Source organism: Glycine max, chromosome 2, assembly GCF_000004515.6.
Source record: "Glycine max cultivar Williams 82 chromosome 2, Glycine_max_v4.0, whole genome shotgun sequence".
NCBI lineage: Eukaryota > Viridiplantae > Streptophyta > Magnoliopsida > Fabales > Fabaceae > Glycine > Glycine max.
This window is the reverse complement of record NC_016089.4, coordinates 40,805,573-40,822,134: the sequence shown is the minus strand read 5'-3', so window position 1 is coordinate 40,822,134 and position 16,562 is coordinate 40,805,573. Positions and strand designations below refer to the sequence as shown.

Below are 16,562 nucleotides of genomic sequence, written 5' to 3'. Positions count from 1 at the left end.
TTCCAGAAACCCATCGTGCATTTAATACAAAATATGAGGCAAATCAATTTTACCATTCACTTCTCATGAAAATTATGCGTGCTTAAAAAGGCTATCAACAGTGATCACTAGCTAATTACGTGTTAATTAATTAACTGATACATAAGTCTTCCAGTTATCAGATGCTATCAACGAGAAATAATTTAATTTCAAAAAAGTGTTATTCGTTTTGGAGGAGTTCTGTCAAAGATGAGTTTATTTCTTGCTTTCATCATAGGTTACAAGAAGAATTATTTTGTTTCTAGGCTTGCATGTGACTTGATCTTATATATGTAAATTAAGGTTCATAAATCATAATAACTTGCTATCTAGAGCCAACACATGGGTCATGTGAATTTAACAGCAAAACCGAATTTCTTCATGAAGCATATGGCTGCCATATTAGAAATACATTACTTTTAGTTAGTTACTTTTCCATTATTCAGTACATATTGTAAGCAGTATATTAATTAGAAATAAAATTTTTTTTTTCTGACTCTATCAGCTCAATATTTGAAAGTAATGTGGATGTAAAAATGAATACAACTGAACTAAAAGAATACATTGATACACCCATGTATATAAGAAATAAAACAGATTTTTTCTCTGACTCTATCAGCTCAATATTTAAAAGTAATGTGGATGTAAAAATGCATACAACTGAACTGAAAGAATACATTGATACACCTATATATACTGCTTAGAATATGTACTGAATAATGGAAAAGTAACTTAACCAAAAGTAACCCTTTAAAAAAAAACCAACAAAAAGTAATGATTTATTTCTAATATGTCAGGCAAAGTGTAATAGAAGAGCACATGGCTAACCTTTCCATTGTGGTTCAAGGACAAGGAGAGGCTGAAAGCTTAAGAGAACTCTGGTAAACAGGCACTGCGGTATTATGGTAACAAAGGAGGCAATACTAAAGATATTCACACATTAAATATATAATTATATTAAATACTAGAAAAATCTATTGCTTAAAATTTTTTATTTAGTTCGAATAAATTTGTCTCTCGTAAAAATAAGAAATATATATGTGGTCTATAAATAAAATAAGACCCAATATATTTTATACGGCATGACATATGCATTAATTTATCGTTAATGCGAGTATTTATAAATATAAATTAAAAGTAATAAAAATTATTTTAATAATATCTAAAGAAAAAAATTGTTTTGATTAAATAATCAATTAAAAAATTCATTTACATGGAAGAATATACAACGTACTAGCTAGTACGTTAGCAATGTTTTTTTTAAGCAATACGTTAGCATTGTTTCGAACTAATTACTCACTACTACAGATCTAAGATTTTTTTTTAGCTGATATTAACGTACATATATAGATCCAAAAATAAGCGTTTGGTACAAGGAAAAAAAATATTTGGTGCATGAGAATCATCATTCATGTGAATTATGAATTTCAAGAAACACTAAATTTGTTTAATTGGTCATAAATATTTTCATAAGGTTGCTGAAAATAAAAAATAATGTAATATTTTTTTACTATAAATAATCCTTAATTATTTATCATTTTAACGTGATATTTTTATGAGAAATGATAAAGATATTTTAACTAATTACATTAAGAGTGTTGGAACACTATTATACATATAATTTTTACTAATATTTTTTTATTTAACATTAAAAAAATTAAAAAATGTTGTTAAAAACTTATAGTAATATTTAAAAAATGTCGTGAAAAATTTTAGTGACATTTTTACTAAGTATTAAACAAAAAAATGTTGTTATAGATTATACTTGTAATAATAAAAAGAAAATGTTAAAAAAATGTCGATAACATTTTTTAATTTTTTAAATTTATTTTTTTAACTAGAGAGGGTTAAATTCCTGTTATGAGAAACACTAAAACTATTCCTGAAATCATTATTTCTCGGGGATATTATTTAAAAAAAAAATAAAAATAAATCAAATATGAGAAACAAACTTTCTGGGCATCAAATTCTTAAGAAACTTATAGTTTTGTTGTAGCCAATGTTAATGCTAAGCATAGTGGTGGTATTGGGAAAGAGAATGAGAGTTCCCATGTTGGGGCTTTTGATGTAAGTAGGCTTCAGAAGCTTAAAGGAAAAAAGGGGAATGGGAAGAAGAAAGATGCCCTTGTTGTTGCTGCTGCTGCCATGGAAGAGCCGAAGAAGGTTGATAAGCGATCACGTGGTACACTACTTATGTAATCAATTTCGTTGAATTGGAACCTTATTGATATTGTTTCTGCTGTTATTATGCATCATTCGTGGTGATATCCTTTAGATACACATTCATCATCAAGATGCCACAGTAATTGAACTTGTCCTGTTGTTAGGAAATTTAGGAAAGGAGTTGGAGTTGGGGACATAAATTGATAGGGGGAAAGGATAAAGGAGTCAAATAAATTAATTTCCATTTTGTTAATCTAGGGATGCTGCCCCCTCTTTCCATTTTCCTTTTGCTGGTATCTACTGACTACTGGTTTGAAGCTTATTGTGTTGTTTTGATGTAAATAACTTGCACCTGCTACATTGCTTGGCCAATTGAAAAACATTCAAGTTTATAACTTTCTACTTTGCAAATTCCATCATTGAACTGAAATGGCTGATGATAATAATCCTGTACATCCTTGTGCTCAGTATTGCAGGAAAGGCCAATTTGGAGAAGTCAGACTTGGAACCGGCTCTGAAAGCTCTGAAGGACAGGCTCATGACCAAGAATGTGGTATGCATTTATCCTCAACAGAATTAATATCTAAATGATTATCCATTGGCTGCTTTTTCCTATTATCAAGATTGCTAATTTTGCTTACATTCTTTGTCTCTTGTAGGCCGAGGAAATAGCTGAGAAACTATGTGAGTCTTGAAGGCAAAAAGCTAGCTTCATTTACAAGGATATCTTCAACAGTGCATGTTTGTTCCTATCCTTTGACCTATCAACACATTTGATTCTGGCTTTTTTCTTATATTTATGCTTCCATAACATTCATACTAATATGGTTCAAAAAATGAATGCAGACAGCAATGGAAGAAGCACTTGTTCCTATTTTAACCCCTAGGCGTTCTATTGACATATTGAGGGATGTGTATGCTGCCAAGGAGCAAAGGAAACCGTATGTTGTTGTGTTTGTTGGAGTTGGAAAATCTACTAATCTAGCTAAGGTAAAGAAAAATCATATTATTTTCTCCTATTTATTTAAAATTCTGCATGTTGGGCTTGCATTTTAACCAGCCGGAGATATTCTATTTTATTTGTAACTGTGTAGGTTGCTTACTGGCTTCTGCAACACAACATTAGTGTCATGATGGCTGCTTGTGATACATTTCGATCGGGAGCTGTTGAGCAGCTGCGGACCCATGCACGTAGACTTCAGGTTTATATTGATTTTTCTACTTAAAAATTAATGCATGTACATATATGTGTGTACTTCATATCATAATCAGTTATTGGAAGCATGTAGTCTTATAATTTCCCTTTCCAGATTCCTATATTTGAGAAGGGTTATGAAAAAGATCCTGCCATTGTAGCAAAAGAAGCAATTCAGGAAGCTTCGCGCAATGGTTCAGATGTGGTTCTAGTTGATACAGCTGGCTGTATGCAGGTAACTATTGTAGCTATTGTTATATTCAAGAGCTTAATGATTTTATGAGAATGTAAAAAGTACTAGGGAACTCCTATGATTTGTTATCTCAGTTTATAGTCTTTGCATTTACTTCCCTATTATGAACTTTGTATTTATTTTATGCATATTGGAATAGAGGCCCATTCTTGTTTCAGATTGAATGGTTTTGGCTATATTTTTGGATACCAATGATGATATTTACTTCGATGCTTTTACATGTTCATTTGACATGACACTGCTGGTTTTCAGGATAATGAACCATTGATGAGAGCACTGTCAAAGCTCGTCTACCTCAACAATCCTAACCTTATCTTATTTGTTGGAGAAGCACTGGTTGGTAATGATGCAGTTGATCAGCTTGCGAAATTCAACCAGGCTTGGTTCTACATACTAGATATTTTTGTCCAACTACAATTTTGTTTTTGTCTCAGTTTTTCCTATATCTCAGTTATTCAACCCAGAAATTAGCCGACCTCTCAACATCTCCCACACCCAGATTGATAGATGGGATCTTGCTCACCAAGTTTGACACTATTGATGATAAGGTATGTGAGTTAAAAAATTGCAAGAAAGTTCAAGCATTTCAATCTTCTTGAATAGTTACCTCGCCTAGTAGGAGGATAAGGCTTTGTTGTTGCTGGAGCTGCACTTTCAATGGTTTACGTATCTGGAGCTCCAGTAATGTTTGTGGGCTGCGGACAGTCCTATACTGACCTCAAGAAACTCAACGCCAAGTCGATTGCGAAGACTCTCCTTAAATGAGGGAACAACATAAACCCGTCATGAATGTTTCTGTTTGATGAGGAACTTGATTATCCCCGTAGATCCCCATTACATCGTAAGACAAAACATTGGACGCAAATTGGTTTGTTTAATTTATATGGGAGGTAAATAGTCATTTTGAAAGATGAAAATATAAAATGTAGTCTCTAAGTATAAAAAGTGTAACAAATATATTCGATCGTTAATTTCTGTCCGTCACCGTTAATAAAATAGTCTACGTGGCACGGGAGATGAATTTGTCACTGAAATGATTGTCAACGGGAATTGTCAGCATAAGAGCATATTTGTCATAATATTTTTTTTTACTTTTCGTCTTCTCACTTCGCTGATAAATACGTTTCTAAAAAATGAAAATACAAAATTTAATTCTTGAAAGTATAAAAAGTGTGATAATTTTATCTGAACGTTAATAATAAATTGTATGGGAGATAAGGTAGGGAAAAAGGATTAAAAAAATAGTAAAATACAACTTAAGAATTGAATTTTTCTACTTTGATTATTTATTTATTTATCTATCTATTAAATTGTTAATTAATTTTTTAATTAATCAATATAACTATTTATTTTTCAAAATAAAATAAATTTCTTTAGTTTTATGATATCATAAAATGAAAGTTTTTTATTTCTTGAAATTTTTTATTTTTTTAATTAATTATTAATTTTTATTACTTACTCTGCCACAATATGTCAGATAGAATGCAATATGCCAGATCGAATGCAAGATCGTTGTAGCCCTTGAATCAGCGAGAGATACAACTTTACGTCGCAAAGACAAATAATAAACCTATGTACTAGTTTGAGCATTATTGTATTTTTTATTTAAATTTATTTGGATTTTTTATTTGTTAATAATTATTTTTATTTCATTTATATTATGTATAATAAGTATTGTCTCAAGTGGAAGCATATAAGGTTTATCCAAGAGATTCTTTCATATTTGAGGTATATATATACATTTTATTGATTAAAAAAAATTATAATTCCATTTAGTTTTATCTAGTTTAAATTTTGTGAGACTTTTTTTTTATAAAAAAATAGTCGATTAAATTCTTTTTTTAAAATAAATAAATAAATTTGGTCCTGCGATCGGTTGTGTTTTTTCTACTCAAAACTCTCGACATATTATTTTCAATCTAAATATAAGGATACTTAAGTTGGAATTGAGATATGAAATAATTTTAAAGATTAAAAGTGAAAAATTTAATAGAAATTTGATAAAATTATAAGATATAAGATAAAAAAAAATTTAACAACAAAGATTAAGGTTTGACAATGAAATCAAAATAATAAAAAAATATATTAAAAGGAAATTAAAAAAACATATTACCTAAGTACTAAACAAATAGGAACAGTAAATTAGAAACACATAATAATAATAATAATTAGTCACAATCTATCATTAATGTCTTGGATATATTTGTCGTACTTTTTATACTTCTAGGAATAAATTTTGTATTTTTCTTTTAGGAACTTATTTGTTAGCAGAGTAGAAAGACGAAAAATAAACAAAAATATTATAAAAAATATACCTCTATGCACAATTCACCTTAGCAATGGTTTCAGGGACAAATTTATCCTTCTGTGTCACGTAAACTATTTCATTAATGATGACGAAAAGTTAACTGTTGAATATATTTATTGTACTTTTTATATTTTCAGAAATTAAATTTTATATTTTCATCTTTTAAAGATGCATTTATTAACGAATCAGGCTTAAAAAAATTTTCTCTCTTCACCATGAGAATAACGCGGAAGGTGTAACTCTATCCAGTGTAGTACATTTAATTTTCCTCACCTTAATAAGTGAATAATCCATGCGAATCGTTCAAATATTTATTGCGACAAATGCATAGATATCGTGATTCTCAGTTATATGATTTTCCACAACTAGGGACTAAAAGATATGACGATTACAACATGATTTGAAGTATCTGTAACTCCAAATTTTGTTTGATTGACGTGAATTCGTTTTCGGTACTTAAATAAAAAAAAGTTAAACTACCACTCATTGGTATGATATCACATCGAATGTGATTAATCGATGCCCGCGGCTATAAGCATTGAATTTTAAATTGCGGACAAGATGGATATCTTGTTAATTTTTGGATATAAGTATCACGGTTATTTGATTCAACATCCATCCTTAATATTTGGTCAAAATTTTGGCCTTTTTTGTGGTAACTTATTGCTCATCACAAAATGAGTTTAATTGAAAGGGGAATTTAAGTCTAACTAAACCTCTTTAAGGGATGAGGCTTGTCTTTTAATTATATATATTCTAGTTTGGTTTCATTTTTAATCAATGTGGGACTTCGATTTTTCCCAACATACCCCCTCACGTCCAGGGCTTCTTAAACTTTCCCTGAATAACAATAGTCAATGATCCTTATTTTTATTAATCTTGAATATGAGATTTGAGTTTTTTCCAATACACCGTCTCACACTCACTATTTCTTAGGTTTTTTTGGTGCGTGAATAACAATGACGGTAGTCCTTTGGATTACTTGAAAATGTTCGGATACCATTTTAAAATCTTAAAATATGAGTTTAGATTTAACTCAACCCCAAAAAATAATTCAGGAGGTGAAAATTATCCCTCACTTTTATATATATATATATATATATATATATATATATATATATATATATATATATATATATTCTAATTTAACTTTTTTAATTGATATATGTCAGTTAGATTTTTTCCCTTGTTAGCCTTTGAAATCAGAGTTCTTTGCAATTAATTTTTAACTGAAATGAATTAACCACTAATTTTTTATACGTTGTAAATTCAAAAAAATTGAATGCTGAAAGCATAATTGCACGTCTTATTATTAAAACGGTGATTGATTGTTTGTTCTGTTTCTTGATCTTGCTTCAAGTTTTTTTTCTGACTGAAAGGGGCATGATCTAGCTCCAAGTTATTATAGTGTGATAGTGCCCAATTTGTCGTTATTAAGATTAAAATACAGTCAGTGTGTAAATTCTTTTACACTAATGAATAATTAGAAATTACCAGCTTTTATTTAGTAGTTAATATGCAATATTTTATACTCATTTAATCACAAGTTATTATGCATAATAAATTTATTTATTTTTATAATAATCGTTATATAGATTATACTAATAGTTATTTTTTATGAGCCAACAATTTTATTAAAGAATATAAAATCAGCACAAGATGTGTCAATTCAATACACCAAAATAAAACATTACATGAAATAAAGTAAACACCCAGCATAGTTCCTAAAGATCCTTCCATGAAATCTATCCTGCCACAAATCAATAGTTATTAATTAGTTGATAATGTAAAAATCATGCACAGAAATTAAAGTTAATTTCTGTAAATAAAAACTAAACTCAATTATTGTATTATAATTTTAAAATAATGATTATAAAAGTTAATAATATTATTAGATGGTAATGTATTAATTTTCTACAATGCGATACATTCTAATTAAATTCTTAAGATTATAAGATTTGTTTCCTTGTTTATTGAGATTATATATAAGAAGTACATAATGTGTAATATTACACGCACAGAATGAAGATTCTTTACAAAAATAATTATTAGCATGTGGCATTTACGATTGTCGTAAGTCACAAAGATGAACTCACGAAGATGAAATTGCCCTGCATCGGCTGCCTCTACTTTGAAACGAAAAAACAGTTAACCCTTCAAAAAATGAACAGCTATACCGCACATTCGTTTCGAGATGTAGCTAATATACCTTTATATGTTTTTTTTTTTTATGAATATACTTCTTCCGAACTTAATATACACAATAAAAAATATTTTTAAACTCAAATATATATATATATATTTTTAATTATTTTAACCGTATTTAATGAAATTTAAAAAATGTTCTTCAATTAAGTGTGATTTTAGTTCCAAGGATTCATTTTTATTTTAGATATCAAATTTTAATGAAGGATATTTTTAAAAAAAGTTCATTTTTTAAATATAATTAATAGAATTAAATGAAATTAATCAATTTTTTTAACTAACGTAGAATTAATTAATTTTGTTTATATTTAGGTTTAGAGTAGTATGAATTTTTATACTGACTCGTGACTTCCCTAATAAGAGTTAATTGGCATGAAATTCTAAATAACATGTTAGTTAGTATTTCACTTTACAAAAAGAATGCTGGTATGTTTGAATAAATAATTTAATTAAATACTTATTTATTAAACTCTTAAGTATTTTGTCAAAAAAAAACTCTTAAGTATATTTGAGTAAATAATTTAATTAATCAATTATTCAATAGGTTCTTACTAAACGAGAACTTATTTCTAAGTTAATTATTAAAATACATTAAAAAATATTTTGATAAACTATTATATGTAAACTATTCAAATAAGTAAAAAAAAAAAAAAAAACATTGATCCAAGTCAAATTAGATTTGGATTTCTTAACCAAAATTTTGGATTTAAGTTTTATTAAAAAAGAAATTTTATTAAAATTGATCAGTCAAATTTTATACAAAAACAAGTCATTAATGGTCATTGGTAAAGTTAATAAAGACTTTATACTAATAGCATTATGTTTGTTGATGTATATATATTTGGTTGTAAACGCCATAATGGTTTAATCAGTATCTTTAATATTTTTATTCAGAATATCTTTAACATTTGTTAATAAAATAAAATCCAAAAAAATTATACGAATATCATAAATCAAACTTCAAATAAACTTTTGCAGCTCTTAAAAAAACTTTTACTAACTCTCAATCAAATGAGATAATCTTTATAACTTTGAGTACGATAATAAAAAAATAGAATCCCTTTAGTAAAAGTAAGAAAACTAGAAAATAAATTGAAATTATTTTCATAAATTGAAATTTTATTTTGATCAAATACCCCTTTGCCGTCTCCGGTTCATTTTGCGTATAAAAATGTACGTATAAGCTCGTAAACGTTAAATCCACTAACTGTGACTAGGGAATTCAGGACCATTTACTTTAATTAATTAGTCATTATAAATATTCTAATATGTGGTTCATCCTAAAAAAAGTATCGAAAAGGTGCTTTTTCCTTTAATTTAAAACTCAGGAATGATGGCTCGCCACTTAGCCAAAATGTGATGTTGCATCCAATTGCCAAGTGGCTGTCATTCACAACATACCCTATTTATTAATTGGAAAGCCAAAACCCACTAATATACTGCTTCGCATTGCATAATATTCAATCAAACATGGCTTCCTGTTTACCAAATAACGCATCTCCATTTTTGTTTATGCTCTCAATGTGGCTCTTAATTTCCATCTCTGAAGCTGCAAAGTATGTGGTTGGAGGCAGTGAAACCTGGAAGTTTCCTCTCTCAAAACCAGATTCACTCAGCCACTGGGCCAGCTCTCACCGATTCAAAATCGGCGACACTCTCAGTAATTACTCTCCATTAATTATATTCCTACGTACTATGTCTCATGTTAGGTGTTTACTTAGTATTGGAAAAGAAAAATCTAGTTAACTAAAAATAGTGATATATAAGGGCTTGTAAAACTAAGATACCTCTTATCTTACTACCAAATCTTGAAAGGATATGTTAGGGCCAACTCATAAACTTGGATTTAATACAAATAATACGAGGATGACAACATTTATTTATAGGGAGAAATGAAAACTATAAATTTCTACTATATATACAACCATATAAATCATTAAGATTTTATAAGTTACTCAGTTACTTTTTTTTTTTTTTGAAGAAAATTACTCGGTTATTACTTAAAAAATAATTATGTGTACTTTTTTAATCTGGACTATTAAAATACAATAGTACTATATATTTACTGTTATTTTTATTTCTCACATCAACTAAGTGTTTTTACAAGAGTCGCTCCTCATGTAATAATGTTAATCATCCATCCCATTTTGAGGTGAATTGAGATGGTGGGAGGACAAAAAATCATAAAGATAATGTGACAAAAAAATAGAGAGAAATAAAAAAAAAATGAGGTGAAAGTGAGTTGAGAGAAAATTAGATTAACATTTATAATAAGTTAAAAGTTATAACCGTATTATGAGTTTTTATTTCTTATAGTGGCATTCTGTTTGCATTTTATGATTGCTGTTTTTGTATGCATGTTATGCAGTATTTAAATACGATGAGAGAACAGAGTCAGTGCACGAAGTGAATGAGACGGATTATGAACAATGCAACACGGTGGGGAAAGAACACGTTCTGTTCAACGATGGCAACACCAAGGTGATGCTTACCAAATCTGGATTCAGACACTTCATTAGTGGAAATCAGAGTCATTGCCAAATGGGGTTAAAGCTAATGGTAGTTGTCATGTCAAACAACACCAAAAAGAAACTAATTCATTCACCATCACCATCACCTTCACCATCACCATCACCATCACCTTCACCTTCACCCTCACCTTCACCTTCATTATCATCGCCATCACCTTCACCACTTCCAAATAATCAAGGTGTTACTCGTAGTTCAGGCGCTGAATTCATTGGAGTTATGATGTGGTTGGGGGTGATGATGTTATTGCTTTAAATTAGAGAGTATTGTGTATTTACATGTTAATTTCTCCATAACTAATCACTATATATGCAATATATATTTGTGTGGTTAGTTAATTAGGTCAAGCATGCATTTTCGCTTTCATTTTTGTATTTTTTTAAGTCTGGAAGATTTTCTATTGATTGTGCAATTGTGCCCTTAAACTCCAATGCCTACTCGTTGTAATTTTGAAATTGAATAAGCCATTTGGATTTTTAAATGCATGTGCGTTTGTTGTTCCAAGGTCCGTGATTGTTGCCAAATAAATTCTCTACTTTTTTTTCTTTGTCTATAATAGTTACCCTGAGATTTGAACATAAGATCTCATCCATATTACTTCAAACCTCCCACCACTAGGCCAACCCTAGTGGTTAATTATTTGCTTCTTCTTAATTTTTTTATTTTACTATTACGCATTTAAAATAATTTTCACTTATATGCATCTTTTACCTTGCTAAATGCATCACTACGCTAGATTTCTTCGTTTACAACATCTTTTCTTCAATATATAGCGCTATCGCTAACGAATATTTATATATAGCGTTTGAAAAAAAACCGTTGTATATTGCAAACCTATATACAATGCTTACCGAGAAAAACACTGTATATATGAACCTATATACAACATTTTTTTACAAAAAAAAAAGCGCTATATATATGTGACTATATACAACATTTTTTTGGAAAGCGTTGTATGAACAAACTTAAATATACAACATATGATTGTAAAAAGTGCTATATGTTTTTTTTTAAACCTTCTTTGGTTCCTTCTCATATTTTCCAATCACATACACACAATCCATGTTTTCAGCCCAACAAACCTGTGCACATAATCTAAGCTATTCACACAATCATTCTAAAAAGTCAAGTTATTTTTAAAACTAACTTTTACATAACTAGTAAACATAATCCAAAGTTCCAAACTATATAAAAAAAAGTACATCGAGTTGTACAGATAGAATGCCACAAAATAACAATCAAAGATGTTGCCATTGCAAACATCATACTCAGTATACAAAATGCATATATAGTGTACTACTACAATAGGCAATTAGATAACGAAAGTATAAAGACGCACTATAAACCTAGTCTTAAATTCCCAATGTCATTAACTCGAGTTAGATGTCATTTAGCTCCTAGTCTTGATTCCCATGATCTTTGGTGCACGCTGCAAAGACAAAAAACACACAGCAAGTCATTAACACAATACACAATACAGATTTTGAGGGTATCAAAATAAAATTGTGCGCTTTGGTTTCACTTGAGAAGCTCAAACGGTTTGAAAATGACTCCATTTCAAGTTTCAAGTAAAAAAACGAGTTAGAAAATAGATGGTTTTCAAAGTTGAATTTAAAATGCATGAGAATAAACTTTGTATATCCTCGAAAAAGATTTCATACACCTAAAAATAGGATTGTAGAAATTGGTCTCACGTCGAAATTCATCTCGGATCAAAATCTAGGCTTTTCAAATCACCAAATGAACTAGTTTTGCATCAAAATGGACTTAGGGGTCCGAAATGAGCTATCTAAGTCCAATGGCTATGGATTTTGGGGAAAACTAGACATTGGAAATACAGAACTATGGGAAAAGGTTTCATCCAAAAATTCATTCTATGCAAAGAGCTATGTAGTGTCAAAGTTGGCCTTTTTACCATTTTGAGTCATTTCTAAGATACCTAGAATGCACAGTTTTGGCTCTTATCATCTTGTCTTGGTTTTGCTAGCTAAGACTCACTAATTGGAGTATAGTATGGTACTAAAACACATTGAGCTAGTAATAGAAACCTAGAATGTGTTACACATTGAGCTACCTCACCTAAGGATCCTTTTTGAATTAGGCTTTCTAAGAGGTAGTTTTTGGGAGCAACACTGAGAAACAATAATTTCTGCAACACCTCATTTTTTTTAAAATAAATTAAAAAGAATTTTACTCAAAAATAAATAGAGTTTTAAGAAAATAATTAGGTTTTTGTTATTAAATAAATAAGAAGAAATAGTTTTATTAATTAAAATAATGGTTTTAAGGTAAATAAAATAAATATATGTTGTTAGAAAATAAAAAGGATGTTTTATTTATTAATTTGATAGGGAGTAAAATAGAGTTCATTTTTATAAAATAAAAAAAATAGAATAAATAATAGGTTAAGAGTACTCTAGTTATAAATAGAGGCCTATTATGTCATTTTTTTATATTAACATACGGAGACATTAAAATGGAGGCTCCAATCTCTTCTCCTTCTCTCTAACGCTTGGAAATTCTAACAAAGAAACCAGAGGAAAAGTTTGAGGAATCTTAGGGAACCGCTAGAGACGCTGCTATCATTGTCAGACTACACACGTGAGTCTGCTTAGAGGTAAGGGATGAGTTTATCACAATTGGGGTTAGAATGAACATATGTAGGGATCCTTACAGGATTAAATTGGAGTTTATTTTGAGATGCTTATTGAATTATAATTCTTCCTTTTACGATTATAATTATGATATTGTTGTGTTTGATGAACCAATTGATGTCCTGATGCAAATTGGTTGATAAAATTGAGTGTTTTTGGTGTTTTCTTGTTTTTGGCCTATGATTTTGATTCCTTGATTTTGATATGATTATGTGAAATTATTTGAGGAGTTTTACTCCCCATGTTGTGAGAATTATTTCTGTATAAATTATTTATATTTTGGTACTAAATTAGCATGATAAATTGTTGTATTGAGATCATAAAATTATTATTGAAATTGCGAGTAAGTGACATTGAATATGTGATGAACTATGTCTAAGCGACAAGTTGAGTATGTGTTAAATTGTGAGATCACACATGTGTATTGAGATGTTGTCTGCATTGAGTTGTTAGTTATGAATCATACAATCACACGACTGTAAGACCCTTTAAGGGTGATGACTTAATGCGCAATGAGTATTGTGATGGAATCCACCGTAGGAACCCGAAGAGTTTTACCACTTTGAGGCACGATGAGAAAATTATGTTGAGAACAATTGAAGAGTCATATGTTTTGTACAATTCATAGATAGAGTCTGTGTGCTAAAATGTTTTCTGGGTTGGACTTGAATCAGGAAGGAGAGGTCCTGACGAACTCTTTGGAGTCTAAACCTTGGGTGTAAATACACCCGGTTTGAGTGCTCCTTTGAGCATGTGTCAATCCCACATGGTTGGAACATTCTCTCAAAATAGCATAATCCTGACTGGCCTTCCTATGATTTTACCTGATGAGAGTGACCTGACTTACTAGTGTGTGGTCTGTCTTGTCATGTACTCCTAGGTGCCCGACAAGATTTTTTATTGACATGGTACCACATTACATATAAGATTGAATTTTAGTATATTTGTTACATAACGCTTGTGTATTGATCAATATTGATTGGTTGAATGATATTGTGTTTTGTTTCTTGAGTATGTGAAAGATGTGAAAATTTGTGAGATGTGTAGTGTTGAGATGTGATGTTACGCGATAAGTGGTGTGTTATTTGTATTTGAATTCTGTGATGATCTTAAACTTTGTATTCGTAGGAGCAGATGATTAGGAGGATGACTATAAAGAACCTCATGTTAGAGAACACTGAAACACAATACTCTGATAGGATGTAACATTAGAAAATGAGTTTTTGTATTAATTGCATAATGTTTTGAGCATGTTACTTTATGTTATTCCGCTGCTTAATTTGTTTCCTTTAGTAAAAAAAATGATAAGTCTTGTTTTGGATCAGAGATGTTTTTCACACTCTTAATTGATAAGTTTTTAATTTGATTATTAACGTGAATGGGAACCTTATACGCACGTGAGCTTTTTTATGCTTATTGAATAAAATCATTTGAATTAATTTCACATTTTCATATATGATATTATATAAATATCACAATCTCTAATCCTATCCTAAGTACCCAAAATATATTTAGTACACTTAAAATGTAGATCCTGAGTTTTGGTTTTGTCCAAATTGGAGTTACAATTAGAAAACTGCGTGCGTTGAAAGTTTGTGATTTTAAGGAATTCTTGAAAACGATTTTTTGTGCAATTGAGCTACAAAACTCGAAACCTTTTGGAACTTGAAAACAGATTTAGTGTGCATTAAATATGACTAATTGGCTTTGGTTTGACTTAATTTTAGCAAGCGGTTTGGATATGGCATGCATCAAAAGTTTGCAAAATGCAAGTTTCTAGAAAATGAGTTTTTCTTCTAAATTCATTGTACAAGGCTCAAACTTTTGGGAAAACTCAAAAACAGATTTAAAGGGTATCAAAACAAAGTTGTGGGCTTTGGTTTCACTTGAAAATAGAGTCTTAAGAGGATCCTTGAAAACAAAACCACAATGTAACTCCTATCATCAAACAAACGACCAAAATAGAAAATCCAAAGTGATTCAAATAAACATAAATCGTACCAAAACTTACAAGTCTCCTCAAAACCAGAACCATTGAATGCAGAGACATTATTACAAAATTTCAAAAGATTCCACTAGTTTATAAAGCATGAATCTAAACTGAACAATATTCAAGATACTGAACAAAATTTCTATAACCAGAAAAAAAATAGAACTACAAGATGGAGCTAGAAAGGCAGGAAAAAAAAATTTAAGGTCCTTCAAAACATTCCAAGAAAGAGTTCAGAACATAACATAATTCAAAATTCATGTATTCAAGTCTACATACGCAAAATTTCTAAAATCAAAACATAACTAGCTAACTTCACACAATGTTGTTAGGGATAAAGATCGAATTGAGGTAATTTTATCCTTCTTACATGAATTGCTATTGCCTCCTATATACCATAACACTCTTTGAAGTTTAAGTTGTTAGGTACATAATCAATTAACCATTAATGAGTTTTAATCAATCTCTAACATGCCACCTCAAGCGAGATCCCATTGCACTCAACTTTAGAAGATTCTAAGCATGAGAATAGCATTTTATTTGTGTCCTCATGGTCTAGATGAAATAAAGCTTAGAAAAGTCTCCTACGTCAGTAAGCACAAAGCATAGTGACAGTGAAATTCAAAGCATAGTAACACACAAATCAAACACAAATCCTCCCTCAGTAACCACAAAGCAAAACACTAAAATTTAGAGAACCTTGAACCAAATACCTAATTTCTTTATGGAAAACGCCTAACATTTCAATGTAAAAAAACAATTTCTTTAAGAGAATAACAAAAAAAACCTAAACTTCCAACAGCATGTAGCATACCTCCGACAATATCTTCTAGTGATTTCAAAGTTTGCCACAAATCGAGGTTTCTCTGGGGAACTATGCGCCGATGAAGTTGTTTGGATGCGAAGTTAATAAAACGAGTTGAAGACAACAGCGCAGTCACAAAATGAATAGGGTTTACACAAGGGTGTAAGAATTTACAAGAGAAATAAGGGCACGAGGTTTACGAGAGAAAGAATTTATGGGGAAAAGAGTTTATGCGAGAGAAAAGGTTTCAACCTCTTATGATGACGACCTCGACGAAGAAAGGTCTTGGGTGTGGCGGCAAAAGGAGGCCAGTGAGAAGCAAAGCAGGGGGGAAAAGGTTTGCAGGTCAGGGACGAAGTCGATAATATACTGAGAAAGCTGAAGGATGAGTGCGAATTTAGAGAGAATGAAATATTTAGTAAAAAAAATAAAATCTTTGTCT

At 30.0% G+C, this 16,562-nt stretch overlaps 1 protein-coding gene, 1 long non-coding RNA gene and 1 pseudogene across 2 annotated transcripts; 2 read left to right on the top strand and 1 right to left on the bottom strand.

Annotated features, from left to right (window-relative positions):
* The first annotated feature begins 837 nt into the window (after nucleotides 1-837).
* Nucleotides 838-4,538, top strand: LOC100788753 (signal recognition particle receptor subunit alpha homolog; annotated as a pseudogene).
* A 5,040-nt stretch (nucleotides 4,539-9,578) lies between these two features.
* LOC100784860 (early nodulin-55-2-like) lies at nucleotides 9,579-11,155 on the top strand. The gene is made up of 2 exons (NM_001254522.3): nucleotides 9,579-9,802; nucleotides 10,511-11,155. Exons 1-2 carry the CDS (start codon nucleotides 9,613-9,615, stop codon nucleotides 10,924-10,926), a joined length of 606 nt encoding a protein of 201 aa, NP_001241451.1. The 5' UTR covers nucleotides 9,579-9,612; the 3' UTR covers nucleotides 10,927-11,155.
* A 748-nt stretch (nucleotides 11,156-11,903) lies between these two features.
* On the bottom strand, nucleotides 11,904-16,506 carry LOC102659682 (uncharacterized). Its single transcript, XR_413263.4, has 2 exons — nucleotides 16,130-16,506; nucleotides 11,904-12,100 (listed from the first exon to the last, which is right to left on the bottom strand). It is a non-coding gene; the product is annotated as an uncharacterized lncRNA (long non-coding RNA).
* Between the last annotated feature and the right edge of the window lie 56 nt (nucleotides 16,507-16,562).